The sequence below is a fragment of the Mixophyes fleayi genome, chromosome 1 (assembly GCF_038048845.1).
Source record: "Mixophyes fleayi isolate aMixFle1 chromosome 1, aMixFle1.hap1, whole genome shotgun sequence".
NCBI classification, from domain to species: Eukaryota; Metazoa; Chordata; class Amphibia; order Anura; family Limnodynastidae; genus Mixophyes; species Mixophyes fleayi.
In genome coordinates this window covers 307,596,617-307,617,943 of record NC_134402.1, presented here as the reverse complement: position 1 = coordinate 307,617,943, position 21,327 = coordinate 307,596,617, and the positions used below count along the sequence as shown (strand labels likewise).

The 21,327-nt window shown below is 40.7% G+C and overlaps 1 protein-coding gene across 7 annotated transcripts in view; it reads right to left on the bottom strand.

Moving 5' to 3' along the window:
* ZFHX2 (zinc finger homeobox 2) overlaps positions 1 to 21,327 on the bottom strand; it is an 81,657-nt gene that overhangs the window by 37,785 nt on the left and 22,545 nt on the right. For all 7 annotated transcript variants that reach the window (XR_012692546.1, XR_012692549.1, XM_075211239.1 and 4 more), the window contains exons 3-8: positions 18,250 to 18,806; positions 8,272 to 8,476; positions 5,585 to 5,656; positions 5,076 to 5,134; positions 778 to 978; positions 103 to 196 (exon numbers count right to left, since the gene is read on the bottom strand). Coding sequence is in view for 5 of the 7 variants with exons in the window: in XM_075211239.1 (XP_075067340.1) it covers positions 103 to 196; positions 778 to 978; positions 5,076 to 5,134; positions 5,585 to 5,656; positions 8,272 to 8,476; positions 18,250 to 18,806 (1,188 nt within the window). In the remaining 2 variants the exon portion in view is untranslated. The remainder of the gene's footprint in view (positions 1 to 102; positions 197 to 777; positions 979 to 5,075; positions 5,135 to 5,584; positions 5,657 to 8,271; positions 8,477 to 18,249; positions 18,807 to 21,327) is intronic.

Genomic DNA, 21,327 nt, shown 5'->3' with positions numbered 1-21,327 from the left:
CATACAGATGCAGCAAGGTTAATAATAAAAACCAAACAAAAAAAAAACAAAAACAGGTAAACAAATACACAAGTCCAAATGAGATACAAATAGAATACTCACAGGAAAGTTGGTTTTCTGTAACAGGTTGATCTGGTTCTTCTATAACTCTCACGGGAATAATCCTGGTCCTGAAGCTAATATTCACTTTCTGTGCCTGAAAAAGGTCATATAAAAATTGTAGCACATATATTTGTATACTAAAGAAATAAATGTAGACAAAGATTTGTGCAATGCATTGACAATGTGTGGTATATTATGATGAGAGAAACTATGTAGGCGAAGTGTGTAAGTACAGCTAGTTATTTTTTTTTTAGCAGTTAGCTTATATTATACTCTGACTGTCTGGGACCATTAAGTGACAATGCAAGAGAAATCTGATTGCTTTTGATGGGCAGTGTTAACCAGCGCTTCCACTTGCGGGTAGGGGCATAGTAGAGGACAATCCACTGAACTCAATGTATTCACTAGCAGTGTAACAGGCACATGACACGTAGGCAGCGTTAGAAAAATGGCACTGCAATGCAGACACTCCACACTGCAGTTTCTATTGGGTATGCAGATTTTGGAACCAATAGGTTCCATTCCCATAACCATCTTAATGCTTTTTTCTAAGCATAAAAAAACCTATGGAGAAAGCGTGTACTTTCACCATGGGTAAGGGGCCAAAAGGTCAAGACATGTAGAAATCCTTCCCGTTCCCTTTTCATTGCTATGTGTATTTATATAAATACTCACCACCTGCAGCAATTTCTCCACACATTCAGAGACCACATTGTGCCCATGTCCCAGGTGTCCTCTCAGGTTTACAGTTCCTGTCAGCTGCTCCTGGCACAATGGGCAACGAAAAGTAGGCTGTAGGGCATGCTGAGACACAGCGTGGCTATGAACCTGTTCTTCAGAGGGACTAACGTAAGCACAGAAGGGACAGCAAAAAACCTAAAGGAGTAAGATATAGATATTATTTCACAGACAATGAGCACTAAGCTGATAAAGAAGACAAATTACAAAATAAATGACATAGACAACACTTAGGAGATACAAGAGGAGGAGAAATGATGAAACAAAATTGTGCAGGCTGGATCTTACCATTTGGTATTTTATTTGTGCTTTTTTTACATACCTAAGTTTTATTATGATGCGTGCGACTGTCTTTGCCCTAAATAGTAACCAGTGCTGTTATATGAGGTCTTTGTGCGGAACTATCATATGAACAGCAGGTAAGTGCTGGAGCGTAGTGTATTGTAGTGTAATTAATGTTTGCCGGTTGTAGTTGTTAGTTATGTCATTATTTGCATGTATGTGACTAGAGTTATGTATGCATATTATTTTCTGCTCATTTGTGTACAGATTCTAGGGAACATTTCTGAAAACTGATGCAGAGAAAAAGATAATGAATTATAAATCAGCCAGACTCTTATTTTTTCTGGATATAAACATCTGATTAGTTGCTATGAGATACAGTACATTTTCCTTGTGCAGCAGTCGTCTTAAATGTCCCCGTATGTATGTGTATTTACTAGGGGACTAGTGCTAGTTTTAATGTTGAGTAAAGTTCATTAAAATGCCTGACGGCACATATATCGTCCTCCACACTGGTGCATTGGTTTATTTTATGTTGGAATGACACTCTGGGCCTGATTTTGAGTTAGGAGCAAAACAAAGAAAAGGAGCAACTTGGAACCTGGACAAACCATGTTACAATGCAAAGGGTACATATTGACTTACTATTTTGCACATAAGATAAATACTGTTTGTGTCATGTAGCACACAAATATTTGATTTGATTTACACTGGAATTAAAGTTGATCTAGGACATTCCGTATCCCCACTATAAATCTGTCCCTACATTTTAAATTTACCTCCCCCTCTTATGCAACATGGTTTTGCCAAGGTGCAAATTTGCTCCTTTTTTTTTTGCTTTGCTCCTGACTCAAAATCGGGCCCTCTGTGTGTATGTATTTGGAGCAATGACTATTTGTATTGTAATTTATCAGATTCTGCTTCTGTTGTAATATTGTAATCGAAGAGTCTGTACAATCATTTTAGATGATCAATTACTTATTCTGAAGGAATATAGATATCACTGTCATGAAGTAGTTCTCTATATATGTTTGTATATTTGTAATCACTATAGTCAGATATATAGGTAAAACAAACGTAAGTCTTTGCAGATTTAGTAGGCAGTAGAAACTGGTATTTATTACACTACTCAGACAGACCTGACTTCTTATCTTAAGAATAGCCAGCTACAATCAGAAACATGAAGACTTGTTATTAAAAGATACACTTATTTTCTGCATTCAGTGACATGGAGCATGCACCATTGCAGACATTCAGATACAAATTATGATGGATGAAAACGTACTATATACACAGCAATATATGCAGGGTACATGCTGCTTTAAATCTGGGAGCTAAACAAAAATAAATTGACAAATACTTTAGGAATTCATTCTTTTTAAAACTATGGGGGAGATTCAATTGCTGGCGATGTGGCGCGGAGACATCACAATGATTCCTGTCATAACAACTGCGCAACATGTCTCTGTGGATGTCCCGGAGACACACTGCGCTGGATTGAATCTCCCCCCTATATATCAGACCCAAGAGAGAATTTGTGATTAACGTTGCTGCCTGGGCAGTGTAGAGAGTGATATATGTGACGTTATTGGATTAGATGCTGTACAAGTGACAATGTCCTATAGTTCAGTTTGCAAGTTTTATAAAAGGTAGGGTTATTAAACTGTCAGAATAAGAGGCTGATGACAATTCATATAACAGTATGGAAAGTGCTAGAAATAGTCCATATTCTGTGCTGTCTATGTAGATGTAACAAGGAAATCACAGCAGTAATATAGTTAGGCCTTCAGTGTGCAACTTCTGAGTTTATTATGGTGCATTTGCTGAATGATCTTGGAATGTTGATAAACAGAACTAGACATTTGCAGTGAAATATAGCAGAAGTGAAATGTAGTGAAGCTACAATATTGAAAATGTTCTGCTTATTTGGTGAATTTTCTTTATAAACAACATTTGCACTGGATTATACCTTATTAAATATCCTACTATATTTGTTTAATGCACTTAGTGTGCATTACTGTACTGCCATCTACTTTGCATACACTCTCCCTCACTCCACCCCTGCTTCATTCAGGTCACTTACCGTTCTGAACATAAAAAAAACATCTTTCATATCCATCCAGGTGAAGCTGAACGAACCACTAGGTATTTCACCCTGTATGTGTCACTCAGTTTTCTTCACTATTTCCCCCTCTCTAGTGTCTCCAAAGTATAACTTCAACCCCAAAACTTTTTCTCACTACTTTCCTGTAACTTGCCAGTAACTATCCCTACCCGAATTCCTGTGCTCTTGTCCTTCTGCACAATGCTTGTCCCACCCTTCACTTATCTCACTGTAACCTGATTTTCACTCCTTTCTTAATCTCTACTAAAGGTATTTTTCCTTGCGCCTCTCGACGGTCTCTCACCCACCCTTGACGTACTTCTGACTATCCTTCGCAACACTCACCTCATTCCATGGCCAGTTTTCAACTCACCCCCTTAATGTACTGCTCTCTGTGTAGCTAAATAAAACACAATGCTGACTGTATTCTCACCACGCTAACTCCTCAGTTACTTTCTCAACTCCTGAAATATCTATTGTCTGCTTTCTTTCCTGTCTTTTAAACTCTTTCTTCCCCTTTCTCGTTCTTTCGGCCTAGCTGGTAAACAATCCTCTCCCCCTTCTATCTCCTCCCCTGCTGGGTGTTACAGACTTGGGCCTGTGTTTAACCCTCAGCTGCCCGCCCCCCTCCCTGGGAAAGATGTCTCATCACTTCCTGCTGCTCCTGTGTAATGCAGAACATGTGACAGGAGTAAAGACTGGGAATGCTGGGACTAGAGCCTGCTTTTTACTACAACTGTGACTAGTAACTACTTTGTAGCTGGGAGATTTTTTTTTTCTTTCTTTTTTTAATCGCTTATTTTCAATAGAAACTGAAATAATCAAACTCTTTTGCTTAAACACAAATGAAATGAACAAAGTATATAATTTAGCTGCTACTATTTGCTTTCCACCCAAACACCCTAATTCCTAAACTACTTTGTATCTGGAAATAGATAAAGCCTCCCTTCCCAAAAATAATCTTTAGTCGGGGTCCTTCCCTGGGACACCGACTATTTTGTTTTCATAGTTATGGGCAGCACAGTGGCCTAGTGGGTAGCACGTCTGCCTCACAGCACTGGGGTCATGAGTTCGATTCCCAACCATGGCCTTATCTGTGTGGAGTTTGTATGTTCTCCCTGTGTTTGCGTGGGTTTCCTCCGGGTGCTCCGGTTTCCTCCCACACTCCAAAAAACATACTTGTAGGTTAATTGGCTGCAATCGAAAATTGACCCTAGTTTCTCCCTGTCTGTCTATCTGTCTGTGTGTGAGTGTGTGTCTATAGTAGGGAATTTAGACTGTAAGCTCCAATGGGGCAGTGACTGATGTGAATGAGTTCTCTGTACAGCGCTGCGGAATTAGTGGCGCTATATAAATAAATGATGATGATGATGATGATGATGATAGTTGATCACGGTTGCTGCTGCTTGTCTCTCTGCACAGCAGAAGGGCTCTGATGCAGCAGCTGTCACTGAAAGTCTTACAATTGCTGTGTTGGATCTCCAATGCTATGGAAAGACCCAAGCAGCACCAAATGTAATAGGAGGTGATCTCAACTGCCAAATAGAGAGAGGATATATATGTTTAATACGGTTTGTTTATGACTGGCCAATATTCAGTATTCAGCCTATCATTTTACTAGGAACTAGTGCCATCACTACTGTGCCTCGTGCCTCGTGCCTCTGTGACGTCACTAGTTGCTTGTGAATAAACAGGCTGTATTCTGATGAATGTACAAACAATTGTAAAGAGGTACACTGTAAAAGGAAGAGTGAAGGGGTGAATCTGGTCGCACATCCTCACATAAGTGACCCCAAGGACGCTGTGCCCAGGACCCTCAGTGACACATGTTTAGTTGGAGGACGCTTACCGTAGTCCCTTCTGCAGCTTTTTCACCCTCAGTCCTCGACGTCTCATCCTGTGCAGAAGCTGAATCAGGAGATCAGGGGTCAGGAAGGGACAAACAACTAACAAACAAAGGTTAAGGACTTACTGGTCCTACACAGAGAGAGGTTCGAAGGCTTACTGGTCATACAGCTACTACATAAAGACGTCTATGGCTAATCATATTGGGAGAGTTGCATGCATGATTTATTAACCACAACTAGCATACTAATTCACAAGCACAATACACTGAGAACAGACTGAAAATAAACTAGTGCAGGAATAAGTTAAGGGATCACTAGCCATATATGAATTGGCCATTGCTGGTGTTACTAGTCCTAAATCAATGAACAGTTCTACAAGGTTTGAGAGTTAACGAGTGGGTTATTATGGAAAAATACAATGGAGGATTTATTCATATTAAAGGCCCCTGGTTCTAAACTTTGACATGATCACATCTAAATTTGTGATTGTAACGGAAGTCCTCTGTCTCACCCTGGGATGTGTCTGTGTTCTCCTCCCCTGGATCTGGATTTGATATAACCTCTGGGGTCTTTGAGACTTTACCTGAAATTACAATAAATATGTCTCAGTTAAAAGAAACGGCATATAAGCAAAATACATTTAGTACACATATACTGAATTGGATAAATACAGCATTTGATGTGAAGTCCAGTTTAACAAAGACCATTACGTTTCATTATGCTAATTACTGATACCCTGCTAGCCAGTGGTGCATTTCAAATTGTTTAGCATGTGCAATGCAAATCCTGATTACATATGGAATTAAAGGGAATTTAATTAAGAGAATACATTTTACAGTAAGCAAGAATAAAACATACAACATCCAGCCTGTTGTTCCATACCATGGACAGTCATTCCAATAAGTCAATCATATTCATTTATACAGAAAATGCACATCAGTCAGACATAAAACACAGGCAATACTAATCTTCAATACTGAACTTATATGTGGTGATTTTATTATCAGGGAAACATTTTGGGGCAGAAGGCATGTAGGCAAGGGACCGGGCAGTAAGAGACATAGAGGCAGGCAGAGAGAAATGAGAGGACAGACGCAGTGTCACCGGATAAACGATTATACTGAAAATTGACAGTTGTAGGGAATTTATTTCCGTTTCAGCTAATTAAAGTGTTAAAGTTCTTTAACACCATTCAACAGCCGCCAAAATCATAAAATATTGATCTCTAGATGGGCTGAGAGCCAGGAGAAAAGGAGGGGAAGCAAGGGGGGTGCCAGAGAGTAATACTGAGTGCAAGGGAGACACAACCACAAAAGGAAGATAACAGCTATAGAAGAAAGTGAAATAAATAGTATTAATGTGTTCTAGATATTATTTTACTTCTCCGTCATATTTATTTTATTTGAAAACACATGGAACTCCAATGTATTGTTAAAGGCAATATTAATACTGGCTTGTGTTGTACTGTACCACATTTTGTTTTACAATGTAACATTATGTTATAGCGTGTTTATAATCTGAATGATCAATATATGACAAGTAATAATCAGTGAGCAGGGATCACAGGTTTGGGAAATGAAAGCTTCCTTTTGTGTGCTTGGTGAGGTAGGTGATCGCTCTCCCATTATTAGGGATGCATAAGCCAAGGTCAATTTAATTGTACCTGTCACCTATTCATAACGAAGCGGGACCAGGAACTAGTGACATCACTGAGACCTTTACTCATAGGTCCCTATACTTTATCACTGTCATACATGTAGTACACAATGATGCTTCCAGGTGGTAGCCATCAGTGACAACACTACACTACATGAGGAGCAGTGGTAATAAGAGTACAAGGCATAGTATTAGCACCTGTCCCAAAGATGTGTGAGGCAGGGGCAGTTCTGGGAGAGGGACGTTAGTGCTGGAAAACAAAGACAGGGATAGAAAGATAACATGGTGAAAGAGAGAAAAGATAGTAGTAATAAATGAGATGGGGGGTGTGGAAAGGGTCTGTACTAGGCCTAAAATGTGGATGGATGACATGCGATGGGCTGAGACTGAACCATAGTGGTAGGATGGAGGCTGCACACATGGTCACATTGCAGTAATCGTCCAAAAACATAATTACACCAGTTCCAATCAACATCCGATAGATCTTAATCATATATTGGACATGATCAGTGGCTTTTGGGGCATGATACATGCATCAATATGCAGCCTTAAACAACCTAACTGATTATGGGAATTTTTAGCGTGTATCGACACATTCAGAGGTCTGTCTTTAACATGCTAATGTGTGTCCTGTGTCTGAATTCAAGTACTCATATTGTGTCACTGTCTGTGTGCAGTATGCTTGTGAACATGCTAATTATATATTTTAATAGAACAAATGTATTTAGTTTTTCCTAAAATCTAATATTTGGGTCTAGTGCAGTCTTAAGGGCCAAAAGTTAGGACACATCTGTTTCCAATAACTTGATGGATAAAGTATAAATTAAATGGTTGCTCTGTAAGTAATATTACCCAGAAGTCTCCTGTCCTAACTGAGAGACGTTTATTTACATGTTGCCCCAGGAAGTGAAGCTTACAGATCCCCCTAACTGTTCCCACAAATGCAATTAGAATACTCATTGTAGTTTTAAAAGACACCAGACATGTATGAATCATTTTTCAGAAATGAAGGCCACGGCAACATATGTCTGAGTATGCATTCTAAGGCTGGAGAGAGTTCATGCTGCAATTACTTGAAAATTGGTGTCTGCTGCTAATTCTGGGATTTTCACCTGGTAATTATTTTCAAGATTGAACAGTTCCTAATAGGTCTTTATTGTTTGCTGAATCGCTAGACTGCCTGAATACATTAAATGGACACAGGACACACATACTTACCTCATACTTGCCAACTCTCCCGGAATGTCCGGGAGACTCCCGCATTTTGCGAGAATCTCCCGGACGAGTGTGGCAATCTCCCTGATAGGAAGTGGGCAGAATTCAGTTTAAACGCCGCGATTCACCCGGCCCCACTGTAAAATGACGCGATTTGCGTCATTCCGTCACGAGGGCGGGGCCAAAATGACGCGATTTTGGTGCCCCGCCCCCTGCACGCCCACGTCCCAGCCGGCATCTCCCGGAAAAAGAAAAACTAATGTTGGCAAGTATGTGTTACCTGACTTATTTTAATATGATCAGTGAGTGAACATAACTGGGCCTTACCATGTTCCTGCTGGTTTCTACAGACACTTATAATTCTTTCGAGTACAGCTTCTCCATGTGTAAGCCTCCATTGTGTAAGACTTTGGTGGTGACTTGTTGAACGTAGATGTGACATCATCCCAATGCGAGAGCCTGCAGTGCTGTCACATGGAGCGCAGCGAAAACATACATCGCTCCCTCCAGCACCTTCAATAGCCTGCAGAAACTGTACATACGACACGTGCATAGAGCTGATTAGTATCCACACCTCTTAATACTGGGCGATATATACAGATGGCAAGAGTAGAATATGAGGCAAAGGGGTATATTTACTAAACTGTAGAATGTACTAAATAAATGATAACTAGAATCTGGTTGCTATAGGCAACATCTCCACTTTTCAAACCCGTAGTTTAGTAAATATACCTCAAAATGTTTTATATACTTCATACTTTTAGTAAGAGTTGGAACACAAGAATAAACCAAATCCATTTGTTACACTGTTTAATATTTAGGGGCATATTCAATTAGATCCTGGGATCACAGTAACGCTCCGGAACGGGACGTGAAGGTAATCTGCAGCAAAGCAACAACTATGATTTTCCATTGCAAACCTATGGAGGAAAATCTGCATTATTGTGATCCCGGGACCTAATTGAATATGCCCCTTAAAGTGTACATTTTCTCTGAGCATCAAACATGTCCCATAATATGCAGTACATAATGATCTGTGAAGCTACCTTTACAGTAACCTGGGATGAATTCATTAATTGATGAGAGATGTTAACCTCAAATATTTCATTCAGAGGAGGTTACTCCAACAGGAAAAGAAGTCAAATATTCATGAGCAGAGCATTTTCCTATCAGGGACTTTAAGACATTAGCGAGCCCCCATATTGCCAAGCACAAGAGGTTGCTTACAACTATACCCCAAAAATACCCTATTTGTCATGGTAGAGAGTCAGCTTCACCGAAAAACAATATTTTTATATAATCTGTACTGCCTTTACCTGAACCTGAGAAAATAATTTAGAAGTTGCTCAGTGCACATTGCCGTGTTTTGGTTAACGTGTGCCATATTGACCAAGTTACTGACTTTAATCAGTAAATAAATTGTTATTTAACGGCAGTGCGTGTTTTGGCAAACTTGTTTACTTTCTTTACCTGTTTGTATGCCAAGCATTTACAGCAAAATACATTCAATTTATGGAGCCAAACCATGTCAGTAAAGCCTTGTAGAATTGATTTAAGTCTGCATTTTATACCCATTTTTATGTGCTGTTTTGCACTTTGTAAATAAATGCAGCAAGCAAGATATCACAAATTCTCAACCCGTGTCTACACAGGATTTTATATATATATATATATATATATATATATATATATATATATATATATATACATATATACACAAGTTAACCCGTGCATGATACTCATGCATTCTAGTCAAATCAAGCTACTTAAGGTGTTAAAAAGGTTCTTGTCATGCATTTGGGCCTAGCCTAGGCCTCCTAAGGGGAAGAGCGTTACTTCCCGACGCAAGCGCCCTTTTTTAACGTGGTTTTGTCCACATGTCACCACCTCATCATTTTTCTCCATCACCTCATCCATCATCTTCATCGCTACATCCTTCATCAAGCTACTTAAGGTGTTAAAAACTCCCCACTGTCACCCCCGGCAACCACCAACCACTCCCAACTGTCACTTCTCCTTCAAGAAATATATAGGTCAGTATATAACTCTGCCCAGCAGGTGGCGATGCAGCTTGGGTTTTTTTTTTTCCACACACGCCACTAGGCATTTATATAGTAGATATATAATGATGACTGTATAATTTTAAAGGCCTTGCAGCAAAAGCTTGTGCGCTAAGAGAAAAAAAGACATGAACACATACAGATAAAGTATTTACTAAATAATATATATCCAAGGAAACCCTGGCCATGAAAAATAGTAAATTCAGCTGTTTGCAGCAAACCTTTATCTCTGCTAAACTTATTGTGGAAGATCCAAACATGTACGGGCCGGGGGGTTTCATCAGAAGACCAGACTGAATAAGGTTTCAGTGGTCCGTGCAGGAATTTTTTGGGCGTATTTCACCGAAATACTCCTATACAATTTAGGTGCATTGTACATAAAGTCCATCTAGCAAATATTAGAGGTATAATGGAGGCTCAGCAGTTATCATTGCTGTCCATGACACGTGAGAAGATTGTATGTTCTTCCTGGTTTCCTCTGGGCGCTCCAGTTTCCAAACACAGACTGCTATGCTAACTGGTTTCTGAAAAAATGGAGCATAGTATATATATATGTGTAGTAAAGACTTTAAAGATTGTAAAGCGCATTGTGATATGGTTGTGCTATAGAAGACAACATACAACTAGCAACGGCTGTCCTACTAATGCCTTACATATTTAACATTTTATTACTGATCTGAATCCCTCATACCCATCTGCGATGTGTTGTCTTTCACTATTCATCAAGGAAGAATGCAGCTCAGAGTACCTATACATGGGTCACCATGATAAACACAACTACAGTGCTCACAACTGATCCCTCTTTTCACAAGGAATGAGTAGCTTTGTAACTTCATTTCTCATAGTAAATTATTGAGAACTATTTTGACACCTTCTGGTGCTAATGCGCAAAACTATAATAAAGCACAATATGTACTGTGCTCTGTACATGTAATAGGTCCTTTACTATATGCAAAGATGTCACACACAATAGGTAGCAAGCTTTACTAGCTTCAAAACATACAGTAAATGTGTGCTCCGCTAGCAAAATATCCTGCACACTATATAGTATGTTTCTCTAGCATTGTTTCATGCTCAAGATACACAATATGTAGTATATTGCATTATCAATGTTATTCACACCATCGGAGAAATAATATATAGTGTGCCTCTAGCAAGATGCCATTCACAATATCTAGTGTATTTCTCTACTAGTATGTCAATCACATTGTGTTCTGCACTAGCAAGAGGTCACCCACTGTAGATAGATCGCTGCACTAGCAAGATGTCACCCACTGTAGATAGATCGCTGCACTAGCAAGATGTCACCCACTGTAGATAGATCGCTGCACTAGCAAGATGTCACCCACTGTAGATAGATCACCGCACTAGCAAGATGTCACCCACTGTAGATAGATCGCCGCACTAGCAAGATGTCACCCACTGTAGATAGATCGCCGCACTAGCAAGATGTCACCCACTGTAGATAGATCGCCGCACTAGCAAGATGTCACCCACTGTATATAGATCGCTGCACTAGCAAGATGTCACCCACTGTAGATAGATCACCGCACTAGCAAGATGTCACCCACTGTAGATAGATCACCGCACTAGCAAGAAGTCACCCACTGTAGATAGATCGCTGCACTAGCAAGATGTCACCCACTGTAGATAGATCGCTGCACTAGCAAGATGTCACCCACTGTAGATAGATCGCCACACTAGCAAGATGTCACCCACTGTAGATAGATTGCCGCACTAGCAAGATATCACCCACTGTTGATAGATCGCTGCACTAGCAAGATGTCACCCACTGTAGATAGATCACTGCACTAGCAAGATGTCACCCACTGTAGATAGATCGCTGCACTAGCAAGATGTCACCCACTGTAGATAGATCGCTGCACTAGCAAGATGGCACCCACTGTAGATAGATCGCTGCACTAGCAAGATGTCACCCACTGTAGATAGATCGCTGCACTATCAAGATGTTACCCACTGTAGATTGCTGCACTAGCAAGATGTCACCCACTGTAGATAGATCGCTGCACTAGCAAGATGTCACCCACTGTAGATAGATCACTGCACTAGCAAGATGTCACCCACTGTAGATAGATCGCTGCACTAGCAAGATGTCACCCACTGTAGATAGATCGCTGCACTAGCAAGATGTCACCCACTGTAGATAGATCGCTACACTAGCAAGATGTCACCCACTGTAAATAGATCGCTGCACTAGCAAGATGTCACCCACTGTAAATAGATCGCTGCACTAGCAAGATGTCACCCACTGTAGATAGATCGCCGCACTAGCAAGATGTCACCCACTGTAGATAGATCGCCGCACTAGCAAGATGTCACCCACTGTAGATAGATCGCCGCACTAGCAAGATGTCACCCACTGTAGATAGATCACTGCACTAGCAAGATGTCACCCACTGTAGATAGATCACTGCACTAGCAAAATGTCATCCACTGTAGATAGATCGCTGCACTACCAAGATGTCACCCACTGTAGATAGATCGCTGCACTAGCAAGATATCACCCACTGTAGATAGATCGCTGCACTAGCAAGATGTCACCCACTGTAGATAGATCACTGCACTAGCAAGATGTCACCCACTGTAGATAGATCGCTGCACTAGCAAGATGTCACCCACTGTAGATAGATCGCTGCACTAGCAAGATGGCACCCACTGTAGATAGATCGCTGCACTAGCAAGATGTCACCCACTGTAGATAGATCGCTGCACTATCAAGATGTTACCCACTGTAGATCGCTGCACTAGCAAGATGTCACCCACTGTAGATAGATCGCTGCCCTAGCAAGATGTCACCCACTGTAGATCGCTGCACTAGCAAGATGTCACCCACTGTAGATAGATCGCTGCACTAGCAAGATGTCACCCACTGTAGATCGCTGCACTAGCAAGATGTCACCCACTGTAGATAGATCGCTGCACTAGCAAGATGTCACCCACTGTAGATAGATCGCTGCACTAGCAAGATGTCACCCACTGTAGATAGATCGCTGCACTAGCAAGATGTCATCCACTGCAGATAGATCGCTGCACTAGCAAGATGTCACCCACTGTAGATAGATCGCCGCACTAGCAAGATGTCACCCACTGTAGATAGATCGCTGCACTAGCAAGATGTCACCCACTGTAGATAGATCGCTGCACTAGCAAGATGTCACCCACTGTAAATAGATCGCTGCACTAGCAAGATGTCACCCACTGTAGATAGATCGCTGCACTAGCAAGATGTCACCCACTGTAGATAGATCGCTGCACTAGCAAGATGTCACCCACTGTAGATAGATCGCTGCACTAGCAAGATGTCACCCACTGTAGATAGATCGCTGCACTAGCAAGATGTCACCCACTGTAGATAGATCGCTGCACTAGCAAGATGTCACCCACTGTAGATAGATCGCTGCACTAGCAAGATGTCACCCACTGTAGATAGATTGCTGCACTAGCAAGATGTCACCCACTGTAGATCGCTGCACTAGCAAGATGTCACCCACTGTAGATAGATCGCTGCACTAGCAAGATGTCACCCACTGTAGATCGCTGCACTAGCAAGATGTCACCCACTGTAGATAGATCGCTGCACTAGCAAGATGTCATGCATAATATGTAGTTTTTATCTCTATCAAGATATAACTTACATGTAGTGTGTGCTGCACTATCACTACCAGATATTCTTTAGATCAGATTACTAAAACCCAGTTCTCAAGGGCTACCAACAGTTTATGTTTTCAGGATTTCAGATTAACTCCCCTGTACATGATTAAAGAAATCCTGAAAACGTGACCTATTGGTAGCTTTTGAGGACTCAGTTTGGGCACCTCTGCTTTAGATTATAAGACTAGGGGGTATATTTACTAAACTGCGGGATTGAAAAAGTGAAGATGCTACCTATAGCAACCAATCAGATTCTAGTTGTCATTTTGTGGAATGTACTAAATAAATGATAACTAGAATCTGATTGGTTGCTATAGGCAATATCTCCACTTTTTCAAACCTGCAGTTTAGTAATTATACCCCCAGGACTCACCGCGTGTTTTTGTGCTACTGTATTGTCATTCATGGTATGGTCAATTTGCCCCCCCCCCCCCCCCCCCCTGATTGTATAGCGCTGTTGAATGTATTATATAACTAAAGGATATTAATAGGTAAAGTGCTGCATTGTCAATTTATAACACAATGGGGCAGATTCAATTAAAAGTGAAATCCCATGGGAGTCTTGCGTAATGTTTTCCCGCATATATATATTGCTTGCACCTCAAAAATAAGTGAAGCTTTAGTAACCTAACATCCCGCAAGGTTCCGCTTAAGCTGCTCCATCATATAGTGTTCTTCACTTAACATGATGTTACACACAGTATGTAGTGTGTTGCAATTTTTAAACTATCACATAGAATGTGTCAATAACCAAATTAGATGAATGAAATCACAGTGAAATATTGTGGAGGAATAGCCCGTTTCTACAAAATTCTGGCAATATAATCTTCGGTTTCCGCTTGTATTGAAATTGCTATTCTGCATGTACAGTGCCTTAAATACATTTTAAAAAAAGGACAGTATGCTGCCCTTCAAATCTCCAACTAACACTAGTACTAGAACTAGCACTAGACAGCCTGGGGTGTTTTCCACTATAACAGGGAGGCCGCAAGTGTGGGGTCCCACGGTTTTATAGTGACTACCAGCTCCAGCGTTAGTTCCTGGGGATTTGGAATAAACAGCTTTCCCCGCGCAGAATAGAATCACCCAGAGCTGTGGTGGGTGGTGTATTTAACTGTAATTGAAACATTGCCACCTCAGTGCTCCCAGTATAACGGGTAAAGGTCCCTAAGACCTCTGTCAAAAGAGGGAAAAAACACAAGTGCAGTGTTTTCAAAGAAACTTTAATTGAATAAATTACTCACCCAAACCCTTGTTCACCACTTTATTAAATATAAAATCAAAATGTTTCTCCTTTCTTAATCCATTGTAGTTCCAATAGGAAATAAAATATTTTCTTTTTTGATCCGTTGTATAGTGCGAGTGGGAATACTGAAAAATTCTTATGAAAAATTTCCCACCGCACAACAGACACGAGAAGACTATAACGGGGAGTAAAGAGAAGCACCTTCTATGCTAGGCAGTCACAAGCAGCCAGCATGGAAGCAGAGAAACTTCATCTTTTTGCAGCAGTTGGTCATAGTGGGTGATTGGATCATATGTTATGGGAATTTTTTGGGATTTTTTCCCCCCACATTTGGACTATGACTGATCAAGAAAAAAAAGACAAGCACTTATTTTCAGATTTAATAAAGTTGTGAATGAGGGTTTTTGGGGATTCATTTATTAAATTAAAGTTTACCTGAAAAATGTGTGTATTTTTTTTTTATAATGGACAGGGATCATACATATATACTGGAATCACGAAGGTGGGAGCTTGAAGAACCCCCAAAGCTTTTCAGCACGGAACTGGCTTCCTTTGTTAGAGCATGCTGTTATGTGCACTCTCCCTCCCCCAAGGAGAACAGTCCTGCGCTTACCAGCAGAGTTGGTTTTCACTATAGTGGGGGACCCCACTTTTGCAGTCTCTCTGTTACATTGGAAACAAACCTAGGACAAGAGTGGAACTATAGGGCTTGAGGCTGCTGCGGGATCCAGAGATGAAGGGGGCCCACTAGAGGGTCGTTACACCCTACATCCTTTCTCAGAAGAGCAGAGCTGGGGCCTCTTCTGAGCCAGCACATGTGCAATGGGCCCCAGATCTGCTCTCTTGAATGTGTAGCGGGAGACCTGGGAGGCTCAAGCAGCTCCTACCCAAATTGGGCTATGGCGCACAGTGATGCATTTTTCCACACCTGGACCAGGCAGTCTAGTGATGTTGCTGGTTGAAGATTTGGAGGGGCAAATCTAAAAATATTAAAATGTTAGGGGGAACTCTACATGGAACACTTAGGGGCATATTCAATTGTCGGTGGAAACGCAGAAAATCTCGCTGTCTCTACGGTAATAATGCGCGTAAAAAACGTTATTACGGTAGTTTTCTCGCTGGATTTCAGCTCACGGCTCAGGGAGCTGCGAGTTGAAATCCAGCTAACTACTACCGTAATAACAGTAGTAGTTTTAGCGCACTGCGGAAACGGCACAATTGAATATGCCCCTTAAGGTCAAATTCCAACAGCGAAATATCATAACATTTTACAACCAAACGAGGAACAATGCAAATATTTTGCGGAACAGTTTTCAAAATTTTGCTAATCTCTAATCAACATCTACACTCATCGCTGTTGACACATGTGTCGGTGCTTGGAATATATTGCATGTTATTTAATAACACTAAAAAAGCAGAATTTTCAAAAGTGTCCCACATGATATTTGCCGTATTCCGCATTCGGCTGCGGAGCTTTGCCCATGTTTTTCCACTGGAATTTGGTTCTGCGTTCCCGCTATCATGCTCCCATTAATCTGCAGAGCAGAATGAATTCACACTTTTGTTGTCTCAGATTTATTTATTTTTCTTTTTACACCCAGGGAAATTTTGGCCCCCAGAGAAGAGTTCTACCTGGACAGAATACCTGATTGACGTCATAGTATGTAATGTACAGATCTTATTGCTTGTGATCACTGCCACTGAAAGCCACAGAATGTATAATTGCTGAATGAATATGCTTATAGTTCACTCAGTTTGTGGAGTAACTGGTTCAAATCTGAATTTATCCAATAATCAGTCAGCCCCAGAAGTGGGAATATAAATGTGCTAGAAATGTTTTCATCCAAATAAATATCTCATTTGGTTTAAACCTTATTTTCTTGCTATTTGTACTGCTGATCCTTCACCCCACTGATTTTCAACTAGAGTTATCATTTAACCTACAAGGACAGTACCTCCCACAATTTTACTTCTTTTTTTAGTGCAGGTGGGTTAATAGTGGCTCAGTGCACTACTTTAAAAAAATATATGACAATTAGATATAAGACGAATATCTAGATATGTGATAGACAGACAAACAGACATGAGACAGATAGATAGATAGATATGAAATACATAGATAGATAAATAGATATGAGACAGAAAGATAGACAGACAGATATGAGATGGATATATAGATAGATAGATAGATAGATAGATAGATAGATAGATAGATATGACACAGATAGATAGATAGACAGACAGAGATAGATGGACATTAGACTGATAGATAGAGAGATAGATATGAGACTGTTGGATAGACAGGCAGAGAGAGAGAAAGACAGATATAAGACTGATAGACAGATAGAGAGATAGATATGAGAAGGATATATAGACAGACAGACAGATAAATAGATTTGAGATGGATGGATAGACAGAGAGATAGATATGAGACAGATATATATGAGTTGGGATGGAAGAAAGACAGATATGAGACTGACAGATAAATAAATATTAGATAGACAGATATTAGACGGATGGATAGACAGGCAGATATGAGATGGATGGATAGACAGATAGATATGAGACAGATAGATAAATTGATATAAGATAGATAGATAGATAGATAGATAGATAGATAGATAGATAGATAGATAGATAGATATGAGACGGATGGATAGACATAGATATGATACGGATGGATAGACAGAGAGATAGATATGAGACAGATATATATGAGATGGAAGAAAGACAGATATGAGACTGATAGATAAATAGATATAAGATAAACAGATATTAAAAGGATGGATAGACATATATGAGATGGATGGATAGACAGATAGATATGAGATGGATAGACAGATAGATAAATTGATATGAGATAGATAGATAGATAGAAAGATAGATAGATAGATAGATAGATAGATAGATAGATAGATAGATAGATAGATAGATATGAGAGCATCTTCTCCTTCCACCTCTAAGTGGATTTCATTCCAAAAGTTGAAGTGAATTCCCTGTGAGGTAGGAATGGTTGAAGCATGTATGCAATATTACTATTATAGGCATAGTGTTCATAATAGCAGGATGTTTAACCTCTCATTAAGCAGCACTGCAAACCTATAGCTACGTAGATGTTGATAATGCATACGCATTGAATAACCATATATGCAGTTAATTCTACAGCCACAGATCATAAGCAAACAATCAGTCACAATAGAGGGAGCACTGAAAAAGCAAGGTCTAACTTTTAAGACAAAACGTAGATAACATGATCATAACGCTCCCTAACACATCAGATGGTAGAAAAAGGATACTGCACTTGATATATCCCTGACTATAAGTCACCTTGTATACACGCAGGCTCTCTTCATGTCCCCCTCCCTGTACATGCATCTGTATTTTCTCTCTGCTGTTGCTCTCATATTCACACAGGTTACATCGCAGGTGTAAAGGAGGGAAGGAGGAGGCCTGGCTGTATCCGCTGATTGGAAGTTCTGCTGCTGAAGCTTGTGCAGTGGCCAGAGCCGCACCACCCTCTCGCATATGGGCAGCTAACTGATATTTTTGGGCATGTTTGTCGGTCTTCAGATGCAGCTGGAAGTTAGCCTTAAGCTGGGTGCTATAGGTGCAGAGGCGGCAGCAGTGCAAGTCTCCTCTGACTTCTCTCCATTCCCTCTCCGGTAGAGAACGGCCTCTGCTGGCATGAGACAGTAATCCCTCCAGACTATCAGTGGTAAAGCTGCGGCACACCAAACAGCGGAATACACCAGGTGACAGCTCTTCCTCAGGGCAAGAAGACGGTGAGTCCGGTAGGGGTGGAGGTACAGGAATGGCCATAGCAGAGGAACCTAAAGCATTGACCTGTGAGCCTGATGGAGAATCTGGCGTAAGTAGACTACAAGCTGCAGAGAGACAGACAATAAAACAGTAGATTTCCATTAATAGATCGATCACTGAAATTACAGGAAGGGAGATTTCATATTTAACAAATGACTAATTAACAGTACAGATAGAACATTTTCTGTGTAGTGACTGTGTGTATTGGCACATAAAGTACATAGTAAAGAAAGGGTTATACATTTGTTTAATAAACGTAGTACAAAAGTAGTCAAAGCTTCTCTGTGCTAATGATTCTCCAAGAAAGTGCCATATTTACAGAGTTACAAGAACTGAATGTTAACCTGTGGAGTAAAGCGTTGCCCTTTGCAGATCATATAATTACTAATAATGTTTATCTTGCTTTGCATCAAAGGAAAGTAGTTTTTATTTTTCTGAAATGTTGAATTAGCTGTACTGGCTATTAATGTATTGACCCACTATCACTGATCAGCACAAAATAATCTGTAATGTCAAATTAAAAAAAATAAAAGGTCTAAAGCTTGTTTTAAAATAAATTCCAAATAAAATGAACAAGATCGTTGGCTACGTAAGTACCAACCACCTTGTTTTAGTACTTGGAAGAAGCTGTTTTTATCAGCAATTATAGGTGTGAGACAATTTCAGAAAGTCTCAACCATCTTTACACAACTGGACGTTGTAATTTTCACTCATTGTTTCCAATATTGCTTGAGCTCCATCATGTTGGATACGGGCAGTTGGTAAACAGCAATTTTCAAATAATTCTACAGATTATTCATGCAACACCAGGACATTGAATATCTTTTGTGTTTAAGCTATTTGTAACCCCCACCAGTGTCGGACTGGGGCACGAAGGGCCCACCGGGGGACTGCAACACTAGGGGCCCACCAGAGGGGGTGTGGTCAGCCATCATAGAGGCGGGACCAGACACTAGAGGGGGAGTGGTCAGCCACGAAGGACAGCTAGCACCTTAGTGTAATATATAAAGAATGCAGTTTGTGTATAAAGAATACACAGTCTTGACCTGCATCTTAGATTGGGCAGAACAGTCACCAAAAATCAGGCTTGGCTAACCTGTGGCACTCCAGGTGTTGTGAAACTAAACGCCCCAGCATGCTTTGCCAATATATAGCAGCTTATTGCTGGAAGGGTATGCTGGGACTTGAAACGACAACCATCCCTGCCATTAAATCAACAGCACCCACATTTAATAATTAGGCCTCTCTCCAGCCTCAACATTAAAGTATTAGTGCTCACATTTGATAAATAGATCTATTTCCCTCCATATATATATATATATATAGTGTGTGTGTATATATATATCTATAATATAAATGTCTAGTGGCGTGTGTTAGTCTGTCTGTGTGTGTGTGTGTGTGTGTGTGTGTGTGTGTGTGTGTGTGTGTGTGTGTAAAAAATAAAACCAAGCTGCAGCGCCACCTGCTGGGCGGAGTTATACACTGACCTACTAAATTCTTAGTGTGTGTGGGAAAAAAAATTCAGAAAGGGTTGAAATTTGGTATACTAAGATGTTTTTAATTTGTTAATTTAATTTGTTAATTGTTAAAAGTGTTTATAAAGATTTTAAAAAAGATATATATATATTTCTTGAAGGAGAAGTGACAGTGGGAAGTGGTTGGTGGTTGCCGGGGGTGACAGTGGGGAGTGGTTGGTGGTTGAGGCCTGGGCTATGGCCCAAATGCATGACAAGAACCTTTTTAACACCTTAAGTAGCTTGATTTGACTAGAATGCATGAGTATCATGCACGGGTTAACTTGTGTATATATATATATATATATATATATATATATATATATATATATATGAGAATTCTGTCTCATGCTGCAAGTCCTGTACTTTGGATGAAATTAAAAGATATGTCCAGTAGTATTGAATAAAATAAAAAAAATCTACTTACCCATTGCTGCAGCCTCTCTGGTCCTTAGTCCTTCAGGGAGCATAAGACAGTCAGCTGACAGGAGGAGTGGGCGGGTCACACGATCGCAACTGCGATCTTATGTGAAAGATGACTGGCTGTCACTGACAGCCAGTCATCTGCAGCAGCAGGAATGCAGAGGAGGACAGCGGGGATGCTGAGGAGGACATCGACCCCCAGGTGAGCTGGATGGGCTCCGCCCACTTCTAGAAGGGGGTGTGGCCGTAGGACAGCGGGGCCTACCAGTGATTTTTCCGGTATCCTGGTGGGCCAGTCCGACGCTGACCCCACCTCCCCACCCTCTTTTCTCCCAACACTTTCATGTAGTTCATAGATGACTGTTTTTGGTCCCTGATACCCTGCTTCCCCTTGGTTCTCTTTTCCCTGATCCTGTCCCCAGCAATTCTCTAACCTTACCCTGCCCCAGGCAGTGGTTCCGCACCTATGGAAAGTAGTGTTTCAACTTCACTTCTTTTGCTTTGCACCCTTAAAGAGGAGGAGCTCTGCATTTTTTTTTTAATACTGTGAATACTGTAGGAGCTAAGAGGCTACTGGAGTCGTTAGGCGTATGGTCCTGTACAGTGGCACCCCCAAAAGATGGCCCTGGCTTTGGGTCACTGTCCTGCT